Source organism: Doryrhamphus excisus, linkage group LG6 (genome assembly GCF_037039965.1).
Source record: "Doryrhamphus excisus strain RoL-2023G ecotype Guam linkage group LG6, RoL_Dexc_Guam_v1.1, whole genome shotgun sequence".
Taxonomy (NCBI): Eukaryota; Metazoa; Chordata; class Actinopteri; order Syngnathiformes; family Syngnathidae; genus Doryrhamphus; species Doryrhamphus excisus.
Window position 1 is genome coordinate 6,314,657 of NC_136362.1, and position 20,111 is coordinate 6,334,767.

General features: G+C 44.2%; 2 protein-coding genes across 2 annotated transcripts; one reads left to right on the forward strand and one right to left on the reverse strand.

Annotated features, from left to right (window-relative positions):
• The first annotated feature begins 4,747 nt into the window (after positions 1 to 4,747).
• pah (phenylalanine hydroxylase) lies at positions 4,748 to 12,992 on the forward strand. Its single transcript, XM_058068116.2, has 13 exons — positions 4,748 to 4,916; positions 5,995 to 6,117; positions 9,139 to 9,322; positions 10,378 to 10,466; positions 10,613 to 10,680; positions 10,864 to 11,060; positions 11,148 to 11,283; positions 11,354 to 11,423; positions 11,707 to 11,763; positions 11,835 to 11,930; positions 12,244 to 12,377; positions 12,439 to 12,554; positions 12,629 to 12,992. Exons 1-13 carry the CDS (start codon positions 4,851 to 4,853, stop codon positions 12,670 to 12,672), a joined length of 1,380 nt encoding a protein of 459 aa, XP_057924099.1. The 5' UTR covers positions 4,748 to 4,850; the 3' UTR covers positions 12,673 to 12,992.
• A 1,449-nt stretch (positions 12,993 to 14,441) lies between these two features.
• On the reverse strand, positions 14,442 to 16,668 carry LOC131126000 (ORM1-like protein 3). Its single transcript, XM_058068117.2, has 4 exons — positions 16,421 to 16,668; positions 15,820 to 16,011; positions 15,607 to 15,758; positions 14,442 to 15,160 (listed from the first exon to the last, which is right to left on the reverse strand). The coding sequence occupies exons 2-4, from the start codon at positions 15,991 to 15,993 to the stop codon at positions 15,025 to 15,027; spliced, it is 462 nt and encodes a 153-aa protein (XP_057924100.1). The 5' UTR covers positions 15,994 to 16,011; positions 16,421 to 16,668; the 3' UTR covers positions 14,442 to 15,024.
• Between the last annotated feature and the right edge of the window lie 3,443 nt (positions 16,669 to 20,111).

Below are 20,111 nucleotides of genomic sequence, written 5' to 3' on the forward strand. Positions count from 1 at the left end.
ATGAGAACTCAATAGAAACTCCAATTCCAGTCACAGGTCTTGACCAAGACTCAAATTTAGCTTGACCTACACGTAGTGGATGAAGACTTGAGTTTCATTAAGTCCCAGGTACTCAACAGAAACTTGACCTTCACGGGTACTTGATCAAGACTCAAGTTGCACTGAATCCCGGGTGCAGATTGAACGAATGAATCAAATGAATGGAGTACTCGTACGTAAGTCAGTAGAGGGAATGAAGGTTCCCAAGACCAGGGCTGACCGGACCCTAGCGACTGCTGGGTGTTCATGAGGCTGCCGACCACTGACCTAGTTTGCAAGGTAGGTAGATACTGATACTGATTCCAAGAGAAGGTGTGGGACACCAACACCAAGTCCCATAAGTCCCCTCTGAGACAACAACCTGAGGGGAGAACAAAGTAAATAGTAGTGAATAGTTACTATGAAAGCGTTCTATTTGGACAAAATGAAAGACGGCATCCAAATGATACCATGGGACCCCAGCCTCATTGTGTGGCCCCCCCTCAGGGCATTAGCACGCTTGTGGAGCCGTCGGCCGCGGTCCAACGCTCACCTGAGCCCTCGTCCCCTGCAGACGGCATGTGACGAGTGTGAGTGTGAGTGACAGGTGAAAGTGAGCACGGTCGGCGGGTGACGTGGGGGGGAGGGGGGGCTCGGAAGGCTGGTTAACACCTTTTGTGTTTGATCGGAGAGGCAGTGAAGGCGCTGACCCGGGCGATCTCTCTTCACATCGTCTTATCTCCGTCCTCAGAGCGCTAACAAGATTAGCGGGGAAGACAAGCGTCCACCTGCGGCTATCGCCACCGGGCTGATCAAGCAACTGATAAGTCCATCATCGACACTTCCTGTTTGACGGCTTCCGTGTAGACGTCATTATTTGCCAGCGGATGCTGGGAGACTTCCTGTCAGGGTCGTGTGCCACACTTTTCCTGCAGCCCGTTCCTGGCGTGAAACTGAAGTGTTTAGCGCCATGGAAAAAGCTTCCGTATGCCCCCCCCACCCACCAAGGGGCAAACAGGACTTCCATTAAACTACGCCATCTCATGACAACACAACTAGGCCTCACGGTGACGCGGCGTAGTCACTTCATACGTCCAGCCATGTGATGGCGTCTTGAGGCAACGCTAGTGGGCAGTCAAGGTCAGACCAAAACCGAAACAGCGACACTGGAAAAGTGCTAAAGGTTTCCCGGAGACACGGACTGTTCAGCACGTGTGCCCGAATACAGTGCACCTTGCTGGGCCACAGCAGGCGGTTCCCTCCACTCTCTGGTTCTCCTGATAGGAGCGACGTGGTCATAGTGATGTCAGTGTAGTCAAGTCCTAATGTGGTCCCGTCCGTCTTACCTCCAATTTTGAGTCTTCCTGTTTAGTTTCTATGATTAAATGTGTTGGCTATCATGTTGAGAGATACTTTACTCATCTCTAGGAGAAATTCAAATTCACGTTCTATGTTCTAAGTTATGTTATTATAAGGATTGATTGATTTTTTTTAACTATTCCGTTGACCTAAAGCACCACCCATATGATCCCATCATCTGTCCTACACTGCCCTCTGGTGGCGACCTGATGTCTGCCCTGCCTGAAGTTTGGTAGTTCACATTTTGTAAAGCAACACGTACTGTAGATATTTATATATATATATATATAAAACTACATATCCTATTAATATCAACTTCACTCTTTCCCCCTATTTTTTATGTTTCCATTTTCCAAATATTTACATTTTTAATTGAACTTCCTCTCCAAGCTAATTCCCCCAAACTACAAACTTATTTGGTTTGTTTGTCATGCTATTACAATTTCACGAAAGTAACCATATTTCAACTCCATTATAATTTATTTTTTTCTGTAAAACTTCAAGTCAATGCTGCTAAAATATTATTATTTTTCCTCATTTTACAAGTTTATTCCCAATTACAGTAAATTATTATTTATTTTTCAACTATTTCAACCTTGTTATACATTTTATTCTTGGAATTATGACTTTATTGCCTTTAGTATTTTGACTTTATTCTTGTAATATTATAAACGTAATAATTGTTTTCCTTTTAATTACATTTTCCAAATATTTCACCTGCCGGCTATTTGTTGGTGACCTCAAGCTGAAAGCAACTTGGCCTAGTTGTGGTAGTAGCCTAGTCCTAGTCCTAGTCCTAGTCCTAGTCCTAGTCCTAGTCCTAGTCCTAGTCCTAGTCCTGACCTGAATCCTATGGAGATGCTGTGGCATGACGTGGAAAAGCCTCCACTGTGGCTGAATGACAACAATTCCTCCACAGCTGGAAGAGACTCATTGCAAGTTATCACAAACGCTTGCTTGATTGCAGTTGTTGCTGCTAAGGGGGGGGGCTTAGTAGTTTTAGAGGGATGTAGTTTTAGATTATTTTTCTCCCTGAATAATAATACATTGAATTGAAAACTGCATTTTGTGCTGAGTTAATATTTTTAATATTATATTATTTTAATATTAATAATAATTAATGATAATTCATGATTAATATTATATAGTTATCACAAAGGCTTGATTGCAGTTGTTGCTGCTAAGGGGGGGCTTAGTAGCTTTAGGGAGGTGTAGTTTTAGATTATTTTTCTCCCTGAATAATAATACATTTCATTGAAAAACAGCATTTTGTGTTGAGTTAATATTTGTTAATATTATACGATTTTAATATTAATAATTAATAATAATAATAATTATTAATTATTATTGCTACTTGTTACTAATTATTGCTAATTAATGATATTAATAATTAATATATATTATTTAATATTTATATGAGTTAATATTTACATGATGTGAAACATTTAAGTGCTACAAGCACGCAAAAGAAGAAGAAATCAGGAAGGTACATACTATACTGTACATACTGTATTACTATAAATTGGAAATATTTTTAAAGCCAGTAGAAATAACATCTGCGGGCTGCATATGGCCCCCGGTCGTCCATCTTGATCTGAGCTGTAGAGCATGAAAGGAAAAGGAGTGTTCAATGATTAACCATGAAAGGGTAGTCCCCGGAGTAATGTCACATTTCTCTTAATGACAAAACGGAATCAAAGAACTCCTCCATGACGGCGTACCCGTTGGGCACACGCGCCACTTTGCCGATCCCAACTCATGACCGGTTTGGGCAGAGAGACACAGTAAACATTCATTCCGGCATCTCCAAGAACTGACAGTCACACACCAAAGCTGCTCATCTGACCGAGAACAAACATGAAGCGTTGGGCTGGATCATCACCAACCACTTTGTTGTTTCTGACTTCCTCCTGGGGTCGTTGGTCACATTTGACAGCGTTTCACGGCCCGTTCCGGCCACGGTCAACACCAGTCCGGAAAAATCAATCACAAGGGTTATTGACCGTCTCCCAAAGCCTCCTGCTAGATTGACGCTAGCTTGTTTGCCTGTGGAAGCGCTCAGGCTAATGTTGCCGAACACACTTTTGCGTCTCAGGGCTGTGGGGCGTTCAAGGACCGACCGATAAGTTATGAATTCCTTCCAAAAGGCCATACAAAACCCAAACATGAAAAAACCCAGGCTATTTTTCACAAAAAAAATTCACCCAAAAAATATCAACAAAAAATTGATTTCATGGGGAAAAGTTATAGTTTTCCACGCAAAAAAACATATGGAATAATTCTAAATGAGAAATGAATGGAAGTTATTATAAATGCCAAAACCCAGGTAACACTTTAGAAACAATTTTTGACCAAAACCAAATCATACAAAAAATGAGTTGTAAAAAAAATCAAGACAAATGTTTAGCAAAAATCGAAGATAAAAAAAATCAAATGACCATAAATTCCAGTGTATACGCAGCAAGTGTCCAGGACCAATCACAGCCTGTGAAAAAGCTCATGACAAGCTTGTCAACTCGTTAGAAACAGCAAGAGTCTGACTCATGGCGTCTTCTTACAAACAACATTAAACTCATCACACAGCAACCTAACACCCAAAAGGTATACCTAAAAGTATACAGTACAAATGAAGAAAAAATTTAAATGTTGTTTTTTTTTCCCCATAACATATTTTGGCATCGAAAATGGAGGATGGCGCTCTATCCACCGGAAGGTGCCAGAAGAGCCCAGAGTCCAAGGGGAGGCTGACGACATTGCAGCGCCCCAAATGAATGCGTAGCTCACATGCAATGAATTATAGGACAACTTTAATTTAAACTCGTATTTCTACATGTTGGTATATTCCTCAGCTATACCTTTAGGGTGTTAAGTTGCTGTGTGATGAGTTTAGTGTTGTTTGTGAGAAGACAACGTGAGTCAGACTGTTACAGTGAGTTATGACCTCCTGCAATTTCCGAGGGGGGGGGGCAGCTTGTTGTGAATTTTTCAACATGATTTTTATTATTGATTATAATATTCTCACAATTGTATTATTTTGATCATTATTTTTTACTGTTGACATAGAATTGATGCGTAGCACCAGACTTAGCATCAAGCTAATTTCCAATGTCAGCTATGACCTGAGATGAAAGCCTCTCATGTTGTGTGAAAGACCAGATAAGCGACGTCGGGTCAGGGAGCAGCACAAACACAAACCATCTGAGGTCTGCTGCCGCTTCGACCGCCCACCAGCCACCCCCCACGGCCCACCACCTTCCTGCTCTGGCAGCACTTGTTTTACAACCGGCGTCCCATGACATGCCAATGCAGAGGGGTGTGTATGAGAGCGTAGAGTCACATGACCTGAAGTTAAATAAGAAGAAGTGCCGGCATAAAAATGCAGCAAAGCTGTCGGCTCAGCTGCAGCACACACTCACACACACACACACACAAAGACACACACAAACACACACTACACCTGACTAGCAGAGAGCATGGACGCCGCTTATAAAAGAATCAACGGAAACCACACTCAGGATGCGGATACAGAGGACACTTGGGTAGGTTCTTTTTTTGAAGCTATTTGATGAAATGTGATGTGTAATAATGGCATACACGCGTCTTTCTAATGGTGGCCATTAGACCGACAGCCAGCTGGGGCTGGAATATTCCGGGTACAAAAGCAGAGTGGGGTGCCCCCACGGTGGGGGGAAGCCAGCTGATGCAACTTATAGTGATACTGATACAACTATAGTCTCCTCCAGCACAATCTCCCATCTCCTTTCTTTACATAGACACTGCCCGTCAAAAGTTTAGAGACACTTCCTCATTCGATAACATGAGAAAGTGTCTGCAAACTTTTGAGCGGTGGTGCGACTTTACCTACGTTGTATTGCTTTTCAGCCTGCCACAGATACATTTGGTACAACCTGCTGTCCTTCGATGGTAAACAACAAATACATTTGGTACAACCTGCTGTCATAAACACATCAGAACGGGATCGCCAGGGACAACTTCTGCCAGGGAATGAGATTAATTGTTGTGTGTTTTATTCCGATTAAAAGCCACAAATAATAAGGCCGTAATGATTCTGAAATAAAATATTTTTTAAATATTTTTATTGTTAATTATTAATAATAATTCCTGTTAATATAAATTTTTATATACATTTTTAATATTAATTTTTAAAATTGATATATTATTTATTTGTATATGATTAGTTTGCCTATAATCTTTTGATGTGGTGTTTTATTCAGATTAAAGTCCACAAAAATAAAAATGAATAAAAGAGGAAAAAAATGAAAAATATGAAAAAATATCTAAATGAAAAAAAAAGGTAATTTTTTGTTTGGTCTCTTGCAGCATGGATAAAAATGAGATGCATGTGCGTCCCTGCCACATATAGATTGCAGACCTGTTGGAAAGACTGCATTTATTTTATATTGTTAAATATATATATTTTATATTGTTAAAGTCCAAATCAAATCTAAAAATAGCCATTCCGTATCGGTGATACTGTGATACTGTGATACTGGCCCTGTATTTCCACGGTATCGGATGGATACCAAACTTTGGTGAGGCGAGGAGCTGGGAAAGATTTTCCCAAAGAAGTCAAACATCCTCTTTTGATGTTCCCAGAGGAGGCGGCGGGGCTCCATGTACTTGGAGGAGGAGACCAGCAAGAAGTCGGAAGTGATCTCCTGCATCTTCTCCCTGAAGGAGGGCGTGGGGGCGCTGGCCAGGGCGCTGCGCCTCTTTGAGGTAAAATCATTACCATCATCACCATCATCATCATCACAGCCCGCCTACGTCAGCTCACAGGATGCGGCAGCTCACACCCGTGGATGATGATCGGTCACGGCCCGGGGGCGTGACCATGGAACAAAAGCCCCGTGTGTGAGGACGCACGTGTCTGACATGTCGGCCATAAAAACCAAAAGGTCCTCCATCAGCCGTGAAACATTGGAGCGTCGGCTTGTTTTTGCGCCTCTGACCTTTGCGGGGGTGCAGAGACAGAGCGACCGAACAAACAGGTCTTATCGCACATTGATCCACCGACCCAGCTCCGGTCTGAAGGTGAACAACAACAACACGCAGGACCCGCTAGCCCCCGCCCCCCTCGGTCTGGTACGGAAATGGATTAGAGTCCACCGGAGTTACTGTTTTGGTGGTTGGGAGCTGTCAATCATCATTATTACTCAATATGGATATTCATCATTGTTTGTAATCAACATTTGACAGGACTTCTTTTGAAAATATAAAAAAATATTATAAAATACAATCATTTAAACAAAACTATTACAATCATTTATGATGACTTTCCCAATATAAATATTCAGATGAAATATGAATAATTACTCATCATCTATATTTGTTTGAATTTGTTTGCACAATTCAAAATAATAGAAAAAATAAACTATTACAATTTCATCTATCTAACAAATAAAAAAAATTTAAATATACTTATATTTATATATTACATTTATTATTATCATTGTGAATATTGAAATAAATATTACCGTTTATGTATTTACTGGTTCACAGGATTTATAAGAAAATAAATATATAATTAATACAATATAATTTCATTCAAAACCAAAATCTAATCATTAATAATGTATAGTAATAAAATAAATTATTAATTGTTCATAATTGATATTTCAATTAGTTTAGAATACTACGTGTTGTGGCACAATGCAGTAGAATTCAAATATATAAGGCATTCAGAAGATGCATTCAAAGGCGCTGCGATGATATGTAGTATTCTACACCGGCCACTAGGTGTCAGTAATGTACTCTAATTTTTCGGGAAGACACACAAGCACCAGACTTGACAGGCACAACAACTGGCCCAATGATTCTGAATTAAAATCCCTATTAATGAGCTTATTTGGGGAATTGCGCCCATGAGCATATTTGCCCCCTGATCGGTACGTGCCACGTCGCAGACGCCCGAGCGCTCCGTGCAGCGTCTGCGGCATGTGGCGTCGTTACAAGAATCTGTGAGATCTTTACAGACCCGCTGGAAGGCATCTTAAAGACGTATACACGAGGAAAAATGTAAGGAAAGAGAGGGTGTATGATGCGTCCGCTGTTGGGATAGGCTGACGGGGGCGGAGGGCGTGAGTGGCGAGGCCTACGCGTTTGTTGCCGCATCTGGTTCGGATTGTGTTTATCACATCTTCCTGACGGCCGTGCAGACACCAATCCCTCACATGTTTAGCGAAGAATGTGCTTAGCGGGTTGCATTTACTTGTGGCTGGAGCCTGGTGTCATTGAAGCGTTCCATTCAGCCGTTACTAAAAGGTCAGATGAAAACACAATCTTTTTTTTTCCCAAAGTACACTAATCCTTCATTAATTGGTTCATCAAGTAGGATTCCTTATTTATCAATAGAATATATTCACAAAACCTGTTCCTGACCTTTTAAATACGCTGTTCAACATTATTAGAGCCCTCTAGACATGAAATAACACCCCTATAGTTACTTTTAAAACTACTATTACCCAATGTAGTAGACATAAATAGAGAAAATAAGAAGAAACCTGTTTACGACCTTCTAAATATGCTATTTTACAGTATCAGAGCCCTCTAAATATGAAATAACACCCCTATAGTCACCTTTCGTTACTATTACCAATATAGTAGACATAATAGGAGAACATAAGACATATAAGATGTCGAAAAAAACCTGTTTACAACCTTTTAAATATGCTATTTAACATTATTAGAGCCCCCTAGACATGAAATAACACCCCTATAGTTACTTTTACAATGCTATTACCCAATACAGTAGACATAATAGGAGAAAATAAGACATAAAAGACAGAGGAAAAAAACTGTTTACAACCTTCTAAATATGCTATTTAACATTATTAGAGCACCTTTACACTGATATTACCCAATATAGTGGACATAATAAGAGAATGTTAGCACCGCTAACGTTTTCTTTGCTAGGTGTTACCATGCTAACATTTTTTAAATTTTATTTTCCTTGCTGCTCGTCGGGCAAATTCCCTGACACATGCAGCTTAGCAAAGCCAGCTCTAAATCCTCAAAGCCATTTCTGTACCCTTCCGAGCTCTGCCCATAGCGCCCCACTGCCCCCCCCCCCACCTCAGCCAGCCCCCCAGCGACGTTCCAGGTCAAGGTCGTCACATGACGGGCGCCATGCAACGTCACATGGCTCTGATTTGGGTTAAATGTTGGAGAGATGAGCCTTTCATGGGATAACCGGGGGGGTCATTGGGGTTGGACTGGGGAGGAGCACGGGGGAGGATCAGGAGAGTCCCATCTCATAGGTCCAGAGAGGATCCTATTTGGTTTTGCGTGTTCTTTTATTCTTGATGACGAGGATCATTTGTTCAACAACGGCTGCCAAGCCGTAGTGGATTTAGCAAAAGTCACGTACGCATTATTTGCAAATCAATAAGACGACAAATAAAAATGGAAATGGAAAAATACACAGGTTATACGTTTCAAGCGTTAGTAGTACTACTTTGCAGAATACATGACAGCATCCAAATGGAAACAAGTATCTATTTGTAAGTATTTATTGTATTATATATTATTGTTATTATATATTTATATATATGTATGTTTAAACTTGTATTTGTAGAATGTGCTGCAGCCTGACCCCCCTCCCCCCCCAAAAAAAAAGCTGCAGGCACTTCCAACAAGAAGAAAGCAATCAGGCCCCCTGGCGCCCTCTGCTGGTTAACCATAAGAAGCACAGCATACTCACCACGTGGTGTACTGGAAGCAGCCCTTGTGTGTTTGCAGGAGAAGGGCATCAACCTGATGCACATCGAGTCACGCCCGTCCAGCGTCAGCAAGGAGCAATACGAGTTCTTCATCAGCGTGGACTCCACCTGCTCCCAGGCCCTGGATGAGGTCATCCAAGGCCTGCGCACGCAGATCAGCGGCCACGTGCACGAGCTGTCACGCAACAAGCAGAAAGACACGGGTGAGCCGGGCACAGAGCAGGGAAAGACACTTTTTGGCCAACATAATTATGAAGTAGCCTCCTGCTGTATAATGGCTGATCCCTAAACAGACGTATGTTGACATCACACAGTAGCTACAGCTAGCAGCTACATAACACAATCACCAACAGCTACCTTCAATGGAAACAAAAGGGTGCCGCAAGGCATGCTGGAAGCCAGGGAGTGCTTACGTGGGGACCCGGCACTGTGTAGTTGGCCAGATTCTAGCCGATTAGCTCAGGTATGCTATGGCTGTGGCTGTGTTGCAAACCACGCTAGCTGTGGTAATCATAACAAGTCACCTGGTAATTTGATGGACGACATCCACATAATCCACATAAGATCCACATAAGACCCCTACAGCGGCTCCGTGGTTCCCCTCCAGGCCAACAAAGGTACTGCAACACAAGATGGCCAGATGTTAGATAGAGAAGATAGATATTCTTGTCCATGAGCGACAACTGGCGCATTAATCAGCCATGTTGTGGTGCTTCATCAGCCTGTCAGAATCAGTAACGGGCAGCCAGTGTCGCCGACGAGACGGGTGGCTTGCCCCCCCCCAACGCGGACCCCTTTATTAGTTGTTTCCAGAATGACATTAGTTTAGCTACTGAGGACCAACAGGCTCTGCAGGAACAGTGGCGCTCTGTGTCCCCGTCCCGGATCAACACGGGCCATGGGGAACACGCCAAGGTCACGTCGGGCTGGGATGGACGGGCCCCCCCGGGGCTCGCCGGTCAGGGTCAAGTAGACGAGATGATAAGTATGTCCTGTTCTACAGCAAAGCGCAGCCATTGTCCGTGCACGGCCTCGGGCTTTGGACCACACGGCACAAACGCAGATTCATGAGTGGGCCCCCTCTGTCCTTTAGGGACATAAATCCAGCAGACGCCGTGTGGGCTCGCCTCTGTTGAGTGTCAACATGCCAGGACACCACAAGCCGATCCTACAGGCTAAAATGAATGAATGAAAGAAAAAAGTGCATTCTATTTGTACTTTGGACACCCCTGACCCAAGTCCTCCTGGCTTCCTCTAGTGCCGTGGTTCCCAAAGGACATCCAGGACTTGGACCGCTTCGCTAACCAGATTCTTAGCTACGGCTCGGAGCTGGATGCGGATCACCCCGTAAGTTGTCACTCATCAGTCACGTGCGTGTCCGCCCACAGCCGCTTTGCAAAAGGAGGCCTCCCGGAGTGACGGGTCGCATGCTGTCACACTTCTGTTGTCATGGCAACACATAAACAGTGGATTTCTGCTTTTTGTGCGTCCAGGGCTTCACAGACCCCTTGTACCGGGCCCGCAGGAAGGAGTTTGCGGACATCGCCTACAACTACAGACAGTAACTACTCTTCTTGTGGAAGAAATAGTTAAAAAGTGGTTAGAATACTGAGATCTTTGACCACCAGAGGTCAAAGACCCTGGAAAGCAACGGGTTTGAATCCCAATGCCAGAAATGCCATGGTTGCCCGACGCCGTTGGTCGGTGGTTGCATTGTCGTTAAGTCTGCGTGTCTTTGTCCCAGCGGCCAACCCATCCCGCGGGTGGAGTACACGGAGGACGAAAGGACCACCTGGGGCACCGTGTTCAAGGAGCTGAAGACCCTGTACCCGACTCACGCGTGCCGCGAGCACAACCGAGTCTTCCCCCTGCTGGAGGAGTACTGCGGCTACAGGCGGGACAACATTCCGCAGCTGGAGGACGTGTCCCGCTTCCTGCAGTGTGAGTCCATCCTCAACCACGCCCCGTCGTCCAGAACCTGTCGCTGGTTTTGACAAACTTTGTCCCGTGCATCCAATCCTCTCGCAGCCTGTACCGGTTTCCGACTTCGCCCGGTGGCCGGCCTGCTGTCCTCTCGGGATTTCCTCGCTGGCCTCGCCTTCCGGGTCTTCCATTCCACGCAGTACATCCGCCACGGCTCCAAGCCCACATACACACCTGAGCCGTGAGTGGGGAGTGTCAAGTCCAAGTGGATGTTCCGAAAGCAAGAAGGATTAAGTTTGTTTCCGTTTCAGGGATATTTGTCATGAGCTCCTGGGACATGTCCCCCTGTTTGCCGATCCAGGTTTTGCCCAGTTCTCACAGGTAAGAAACCAAAGGGGATGGACTTACTTAGACCTAGCCTTACTGTAAGTCCCCTGCAGAGTTGACCTGTCCATCGGGCAGCAAGATGTCTCCGTTGATTCCAGTTCTGTCTGGTCCGTTGCATGGACCCATGTCGGAGCTAGCCTCATTCTTCTTGGGCTAATGATAGCTTGGAGGCTGCCAAGTTCCGTTTTCAGGACTACTTCACAAGAGTCACAAATGGGTTAGACTACAACCCACCTTCGGGTTCCATCAGTATCAACAACTTTTTTTTCCGAAACAGGAGATTGGTCTGGCTTCCCTCGGTGCTCCAGACGAATACATCGAGAAACTTGCTACGGTAGGTCCAACTGAGCATTGGAGATCCCAGTTTCCGGGTGTTCCAGGTGTTGACAGGCCTTGTTTGTGCAGGTCTACTGGTTCACCGTGGAGTTTGGTCTGTGCAAGCAGGGCTCTGGCATCAGAGCTTTTGGAGCAGGCTTGTTGTCCTCCTTTGGAGAGCTGCAGGTAAGACCCCAGGGTGGGGCCGGGGCCGGGAAGTGGGGTGGCGGTCCACTTGGGTTTAATGTGTCAGGGAAGGATGGAAGGCAAATCAACAGGGGGGTTGGTGCGGCATCTGCACTGATGCGGACTCTGCACCGGTCCGTTTTGGCGAGGCGGGGGCAGAGCAAAGAGGCAAAGCTCTTTGGTGATGCAGGTTCTACGCTCACCTGTGCTCATGAGCTTTGGGTCGTGACCAAAAGGGCAAGATTGCAGGTGCGAGTAGGGTGGCTGGGCTTTGCCTCAGAGAGAACCCGTGTATCCTTGTTCATCTAAACAGTACTGCCTGACCGACAAGCCCAGCCTGCAGCCCTTCGACCCGGAGAAGACCAGCGTCCAAAAGTACCCGATCACAGAGTACCAGCCGGTCTACTTTGTAGCCGAGAGCTTTGACGACGCCAAAGAAAAAGTCAGGTACGTTTGGAATTTGGCCTCCGGCCTCCGTGACCCTCCCTGAACGTTTTGGCCGATGCAGGAAGTTTGCCGGCACCATTCCCCGGCCCTTCTCGGTGCGCTACAACCCGTACACTCAGAGCGTGGAGGTTCTGGACAACACCCAGCAGCTCAGCAACCTGGCCGACAGCATCAACAGTAGGCTCGCCTTTGTCTTCCCGGACTTGGACGTGCAGCTTTCTCACGCACTTGGCGTCTTCTTCTCCTTGCAGGTGAAATGGGAAAATTGTGCGAGGCCCTGCGGAAACTGGAGTGACTTTGCGACGGCGGCCCGAGGCTTAGTATTCTTGCTCGCATAGCAGCTTTTTGTATGATAACACATATCATAACACATGATACCAGGATAAAATAAAGAATATTAGCTTTTTTTTAATTTAGTCAATCATTTGTAGCCGTTAAGATGCCAAACGTGTTATTTTATGAAGTACTCTCATCGCATATTAAAGATGATTTTACATATAATAATCATACTAGCCACTTTTGACCATGTATATTTTATTCATCCTGGTCAGTTGGCAAAATGCATTATTTTGTGTATGAAATATATTTGTGACACAAATAAAGAAAATAATGCAGTGTCATTTGTATTGTCGTTTTAATTGGTGCTTGTTTATTATCACAATAATAAATTATAATAATAATAACAAGCAAATTATAGGGGATGCAATGTTAATTTGTCATTTGTATTTTTTTTATGTTTTTACTCACAATAATAATAAATGATAAATGTAAATAATAAATGATAATAATAATGAGAAAATTACAGTTATTGTGTCATTTGTAGTTTGTCTATTTTTGATTCTTTACCTGCAATACTAATATTATATGACAATAAAAACGGTTCTCAGCGCGCATGTGCGAGTTTCTGCGCATGCCCTTGAGAGCTCAATTGGTTTCAGTGGGTGAATGATAAGAACTGGAGTCAAAGGGCCAAAGGGAAGTTGCTTGGTTGTCATGGCAACAAATCATACACAATGCCTTTTACTGTCACTGTACACGTGTTGAATTATATTTGTGTCCATCAGTGTTGGATATGAGCATCCTTCTACAGGAAATGGTGCATGTTGAATATTATTATAATCAACTATACCTGGTTCAGCCCCCTTCGGCGGACGGCGACGCGGACCGCAAAGCTGTGATTGGTCGGCTTTTCTTCGTACATCATTTCCGGGTTTTACACCCTAAAGAGGCGCCAAAAAGTCCGGCATAATAAAAGAACCGGAGGCGCGTATGATCGAAAAAAGTTGGCAAATAGGAACACTCATACATACAGTATTTATCGTCCGATAGAGTCACAGAGTCCGACGCTCTTTTTTGGGTTTTCTCACCAACCTTCACGCCAAAACCAGTGCTCAGTCCAGCCACATTCACGAACACCAGAGTATCGGTGTTCCAGCACCAACATGTCGCTACAATAAGCTAGCTTAATGTAAATGTCACAATACAATACGCTAGCTTAATGTAAATGTCACAATACAATACGCTAGTTTAACGTTAAAATCACAATATAATACGCTAGTTTAACGTTAATGTCACAATACAATACACAGTTTTACAGTAATGTCACAATACAATACGCTAGTTTAACGTTAATATCACCGGTCGCCATTGTTTACAATCACACCGGAAGCTACCTAGCCAAAGGGCGGGAGCCGTAGATGCTCCCACTCAGGAAGACGCACCCCCCCCTACCGTTTCATAGGAGAATTGCAGGCAGAGCACGTTTTAAATAAATGAAAACTCCGGCGGCTCTGACGTCACTGTAGCATTATTTAGCCTTTCCAACTTCGCAGTTTAATGCTCAGATGTGACTAAAATGAAAAGATTTGTTTACCTGGCGATTATGGCTCTCTGCTGGATGAGATTGTGGAGTATTGTTGGCTGTGACGGGGGAATCTGAAGGTGGACTAGGAGAGACTAGAAGGACGTGTTAGGTTTGGGGGAGAGCTGGGGCATCATGGGAAATACTACACATGTGCTGCAAATGTCAAGAGACTTGAAATGGAAGTGTCTTACACACATGAGTCAGTTTGAAAAATATTATATTTTTGTACACAAGAAGATCACATGACGTGTGTTGGCTACCTAACAAGTTCCTTCTTTGAAAAGAGTCCGGACCTCCATGAAAGAAAGCCCTTGACGGCCACAGACAGCAGCTCCCTTTGGTCCGTGGCCCCAAACCAAGGAGACGAATATTTAGAATAAATATCAACTATCGACATGAAATGCTACAAAGGCGGCCACGTTGTGGAGCACTGATGCATGCTGGGAGCTCCTCTACTTTCAACTACTCGGCTAACGTCCTCCACACGCTGGATCACACGGGTCCAAAAAGTAGAACAAGATGCGTCCAAATATGGGAACGCTTGGATAAGAATAACCCTGACTGCCCTGGCGTGTCGTCTTCCTCGCTCATCATCATCTTGTGAGAGTCCTCGCAGGGTCACGCCGCAGAAAAGTATGCTAACATGCTAACTAACGTCTAAACCCTTTGAAATGCATCCAACCTGAAGGGGAAAAGTCACAAACATCCACAGCCCCCCTCCTGTGAGAGTCCTGGCGGCGGCACGGCGGGGGCAGTCCTGACAGCACTAGCTCCTCCTCCTGGTCAGTATTTATTGATGCCAAAGAGGCGCACGCCGTGCAGCTGAGGAAGTTTGGGAATGAGCACGGTGAGCAGCGACACCGTGTTGACCACAAAATGGACCCGGTCGTATTTGGTGTAAAAGCTGGTGAGGATGTACCTGCAACACACACACACACACACACACATGAGTATATTCTATCTACGCTGCCAAGACGGGCTGCTGAGGGAATAGAAAAGTAAGAAAAAGGAAGGAAAGCTCAGTGAAACGATGCGCAGATCCAGTGTTTATCAGCCAACGTATCGGCAAACACGGTAAACACATTAGCAAACATACCATTAGCATCAGCAAAATAGCAAAAAAAAAAGAGTATGAGTAAACATTCCGTCTGATGTGTTCATGGCCCCACAAAACCGTCTGACATCACATACTCCTCACGGTACGCAAAACTCGTGTGTGACCACAATATCATACTCATAATCAACAATAATAACCGCGTAGCGAGCCATTGGCTGATACGCTTCTCGTTACATATATTAATGCATATTATAGCAGACAAAGTGAAAGTGAAAAAGTGCGAATGTAAAGGAATCGGGGTGACTTACAAGACGATGGGCGTGATGGTGAGGAACTTGCGCGACGCCGTGAACTGCACGCCGTAGTCCATCTGCTCCCAGTGCGTGAGGAGGCGGGCCTTGCCCTGGTCGGGCGTCTCAAAGGGCGTGCCTTTGACGGTGTGCAGGAGCAGGTACATGCACTGCGGCAAACACACCTTCAGTCCAGCCAGCATCACAAACACCACAACCGCGATGGCCTACCAGGTTGTGGATGAGGTTGGTGAGGGTCCACACCACCGGCACGCTGGCGAAGGGGATGCTGAGCAGGATGACGTGCAGCAGGCCGATGCCCAGGATGTAAGACAGCCACATGCCGCGGCTGTTCATGACGCGGGTGTTGGGGTTCACCTCGCTGTGCGCCGTGCCCACATTCATGGCGGCACGCAGCTGGGACTTGAAAAACAAACATTTACATAGATTCGTTTTTTTTTAATTACCAACTTCAATTGTACAAAAAGTGCTATTCTACACAACAATATCAACATAAATAAGAAAAAGAGTAAATAACAAAGAAAGGGATGTTTACATAGATTTGTGTCTTCAAAACAACACACATGTATTCATTATGACACCTGCCAGCCAATCAGAGAGCAGAGTACTCAAGATCTTCCGCTAAATTTGACCAGTGCCCTTTGACCCGGTTGCACAACCCCGCCGGGCAGCTGCGGTCAGAAGTAAACAATGGCGACGCCGTGGCGTACGTACCTTACCTTGTTAGCAGCTAGCTACAACGGCTACGACAATCGCCATACAAACAGGCGAATAACGAAGGTGTATTTTTTAAAATGTCTCCGGTACCGACCTGCCAAGGCTCAATCCGCTATCCTGCTCGCGTACTTGGCTAGGCTGTCTCTTATGTAAGGCGCCGAACTCTCCGTCAGCCACCAGCTAGCATCTTCACGGCTCCCGTCAGTGAACAGTCCCAGTCGGCAGCAGAAACAACCGTCGGCTTTTGACTTTCTTTTTCTTCTTGTTGGCCTTCTTCTCGCCCAGCAGCTGCTGACAACAAGGCACAACAGCCAGCCTTTGGCCCACTGACGTCATCTCTACTCGCCCCCGCGGACACAGGGCTGCCCGGACCACGCCCACCAGCTTCGCACCCGTCTTTGGTTGGTCGGATTGGGTCACGCGGCCATCGCTGGCCAATCACGAGAGATTTTGTCGGAAAAAATGAGGTGGGTAAACGCCTCCTGACGTCACAAGCAAGGGCTGACTGATGATAAAACGGTTTCAAAAGGCGTACAGTATGAATACGATCATCAATAAAAGCCTCATTTACGAGCAAAAATCTAAACGACAGTTATTAATAATTATAATATAAAGAAATCACGACACAAATATACCTATTCTTATTATGATGCAATGTAGAGTTATTTTTAAAACCACAACAACATAATGAAACTAATTTGAAACTGAATACGGTAGTACTTATTTAGCATTTACACTTTATGTACTTTGTAAATTCATAATATTTTGTTGTATCAGGAAATCTACTTTCAGCAATTTGTGGAGTTGTGAACAATAACTGAAATGCGGTTTAATAGAGTTGAGTTGTTTTTATTCTATCATTTTAAAAATGTGGTTGTATTAAAAAATATATATTTTTCAGGAAATAAAAAATGCAAATAAAATATAATTGATCAGGTTGTAATCCAATCACTAAAAATATTTTTTGTTCCAAAAAAATTCATGTTGTTTCAGAAATAAAAAAAATATTTTGCTTGGGTATTTGTTAATGTTTACCCTTTTACCCCATCAAAATAATAGTAATCATTTATTTTTTTTTATTCTCCAGAAAATGGACAAAAATCATTTTTGTTTTAAAAAATTAACAAAACATATTATGAAAAATTACCAAATTGTCCATAGGAACGAATGTGGGTGTGAATGGTTGTTTATCTGTGATTGGCTGGCCACCAGTCCAGGGTGTACCCCGCCTCTCACCTGGAAACAGCTGGGATAGGCTCCAGCATGGCTGCGAAAATATATGGATGGATGAACAATAAAATGTGAATAAATATAGTTTAGCTGTTTATATCCAATCATTAAAAAATTGCTTGTGTTCCAGAAAATATCAAAAATTTATTTTTGATTCAGGAAATTAACAAAAAAAATATTGTGTTTGTGTATTTGTTTTTAAAAAATAAAACAAAACGTGAATAAACATAGATGAGCTATTTTTGACCAATGATAAAAAAATATAGAATTTGGATTGGTATCCCAGAAAAGCACCCAAAAAATTTCAGAAAATTAATTTTTAAATATTTTTTTTGTTAAAAACAACACAAATTAATTTTGGTTTGTATTCCAGAACAAAAAAACTCCAAAGCAATAATACCTAGATCATTTGAAAACAAAATATGGTAGTACTTATTCAGTGTTTACAATATTCTGACCTCCCCAAATGGCTTTGGTCAAAGATCATCTATTAAAGACAGATGCATAACAAAAACTAGTGCAGTACTGGATGCCCACACTAGACGATGATTTCAACACATCTCCTGTATTGTGTTCCCATGCAGCAAATGTATGTCATGCTGTGTTGTGGCATCAGTGACGAGAGAAAGTGGAGCTCCAGTGTCAACCAAAGTGTGTGTCGTGAAAACTTGATCCGTCCACACAAAAGAAGGCTGCTGCGTGTGATGTGGACACGCCTGGAGGCCAAAAAGATGACTGACAAGACGCTTCTGTGCTTCCAGAATCAAAGATCAACGGTGTCGTGTTCTGGTTCTTGCTAATTCAGGCCCGGTGTCGCCCCGGGCCAAAGAGGTGGACTGTGTTCTGCTAGCACGCCGTGTCACGCGACACCCCGACCTCTGCCGCCGGGCGTCACTGCCCGTGATGGGCACCATCAAACAGATCGGGCCAGCTGACTCACTGAAGATCATAGCCACGGGCGGCATGGCGGCGGTTGGGCTATGTTGCACCTGAGATGTGCTCACGCTGCGTAGCAGTGCTGTGAGATCACCAGGAGACATTGAACTCATCGCTGGAACGCTAACAAGCAAACATTAGCGCCATTAGCGTCCCCCGCCAGCAGCATTAGTGGACTACACTGCGTGGAGGAGCCTTGGCAATATTGGAAGTGATACACTGGGTGTCACGTGGCTCACTAGCATTGTTTCAGGGTGCTGGGCCACCAGCAGGGGGCGCCAGCAACATACGTTCAGCTTCCACAGACTTGGAACACAACAAATGCGACGTTTCAGAGAATAAATACAATCATCTGCTTTTTTCCAACATCTTTCTTAATAGAGATTTGATTTTACTTGAAGATGTTTATCTTTATAATATTTTTAATGATGTGTATTTGCCAAAAACATGGAAAATGAAATGGTTGAGACGCCGTTTCTCATTCATTGAAAAATATATAATTTTGGTTTGTGCTTCCGAAAATGTAAAAAAAATATTTTTTATAATTATCTAATACATTTTATAATTAAATAATATTATATAATTAAATTCTATAATTAATACAAATATTTTTGTTTGGTTATTTGTAGAAAACAACATTCATCCATTTTCTGTCACTTATCCTTACTCGGGTCGCAGGGGTGCTGGAGCCTATCCCAGCTGTCTTGGGGCGAGAGGCGGGGTACACCCTGGACTGGTGGCCAGCCAATCACAGGACACATATAGACAAACAACCATTCACACTCACATTCATACCTATGGACAATTTGGAGTCGCTAATTAACCTAGCATGTTTTTGGAATGTGGGAGGAAACCGGAGTACCCGGAAAAAAGCCACACAGGCAAACATGCAAACTCCACACAGAGATGCCCAAGTTAGAAATCGAACCCAGGTATTGCTGATCTCCTGACTGTGTGGCCTACATGCTAACCACTCATCCACCGTGCAGCCTAAAAACATGAAAAATGAAAATTGAAATGTGAATAAATATGTCTGCGCTGTTTTTACCCAGTCACGAAAAAAATCAAAGAATTTAGGGTTGTGTTCCCAAAATGGACATTATTTATGTTTCAGGACATCCTTACACGTGCCCCCCCCCTCCCTTTGTCATGAAATGAAATGCTAATGCTAATGCTAATAGTTGAGCTGTTTAGCAAGAATATGTCAACGCTGCTCTGCTCTCGTGTCATAAAAGGTCACCAGAAGAGGGCATGCAGCCCCTCCCCTCACCCGGATTGGGGGCTAAGGTGGGGGCTGGGGGGTGGACTTGTGACCCGGGATGGTGTCCTGGCTGGAAAAGGCCGATGGTGCAGGGAGTCCATTATCGGGCCCGGAGGAAGCTGAGGATTAGAACAGCAAAGAATTTCAATAAAAGAAGTGTCTGTTTGGGGGCTGGGGAGGCGGGTGGGGAGGGGTACCCCCCTTCCCCCCGCCCCATTGTCCCAGCAGTGATTGAGAGCAAGAGGAGGGGAGTGGGACGGCATTGTGTTCACAGTTCCTCAGAAGGTGCTGCTTATTAGGGGGGATGGCTGACTACAAAGTCTGTGACATGTAGTCCTCTTCTGTCCCCCCCGGGGCC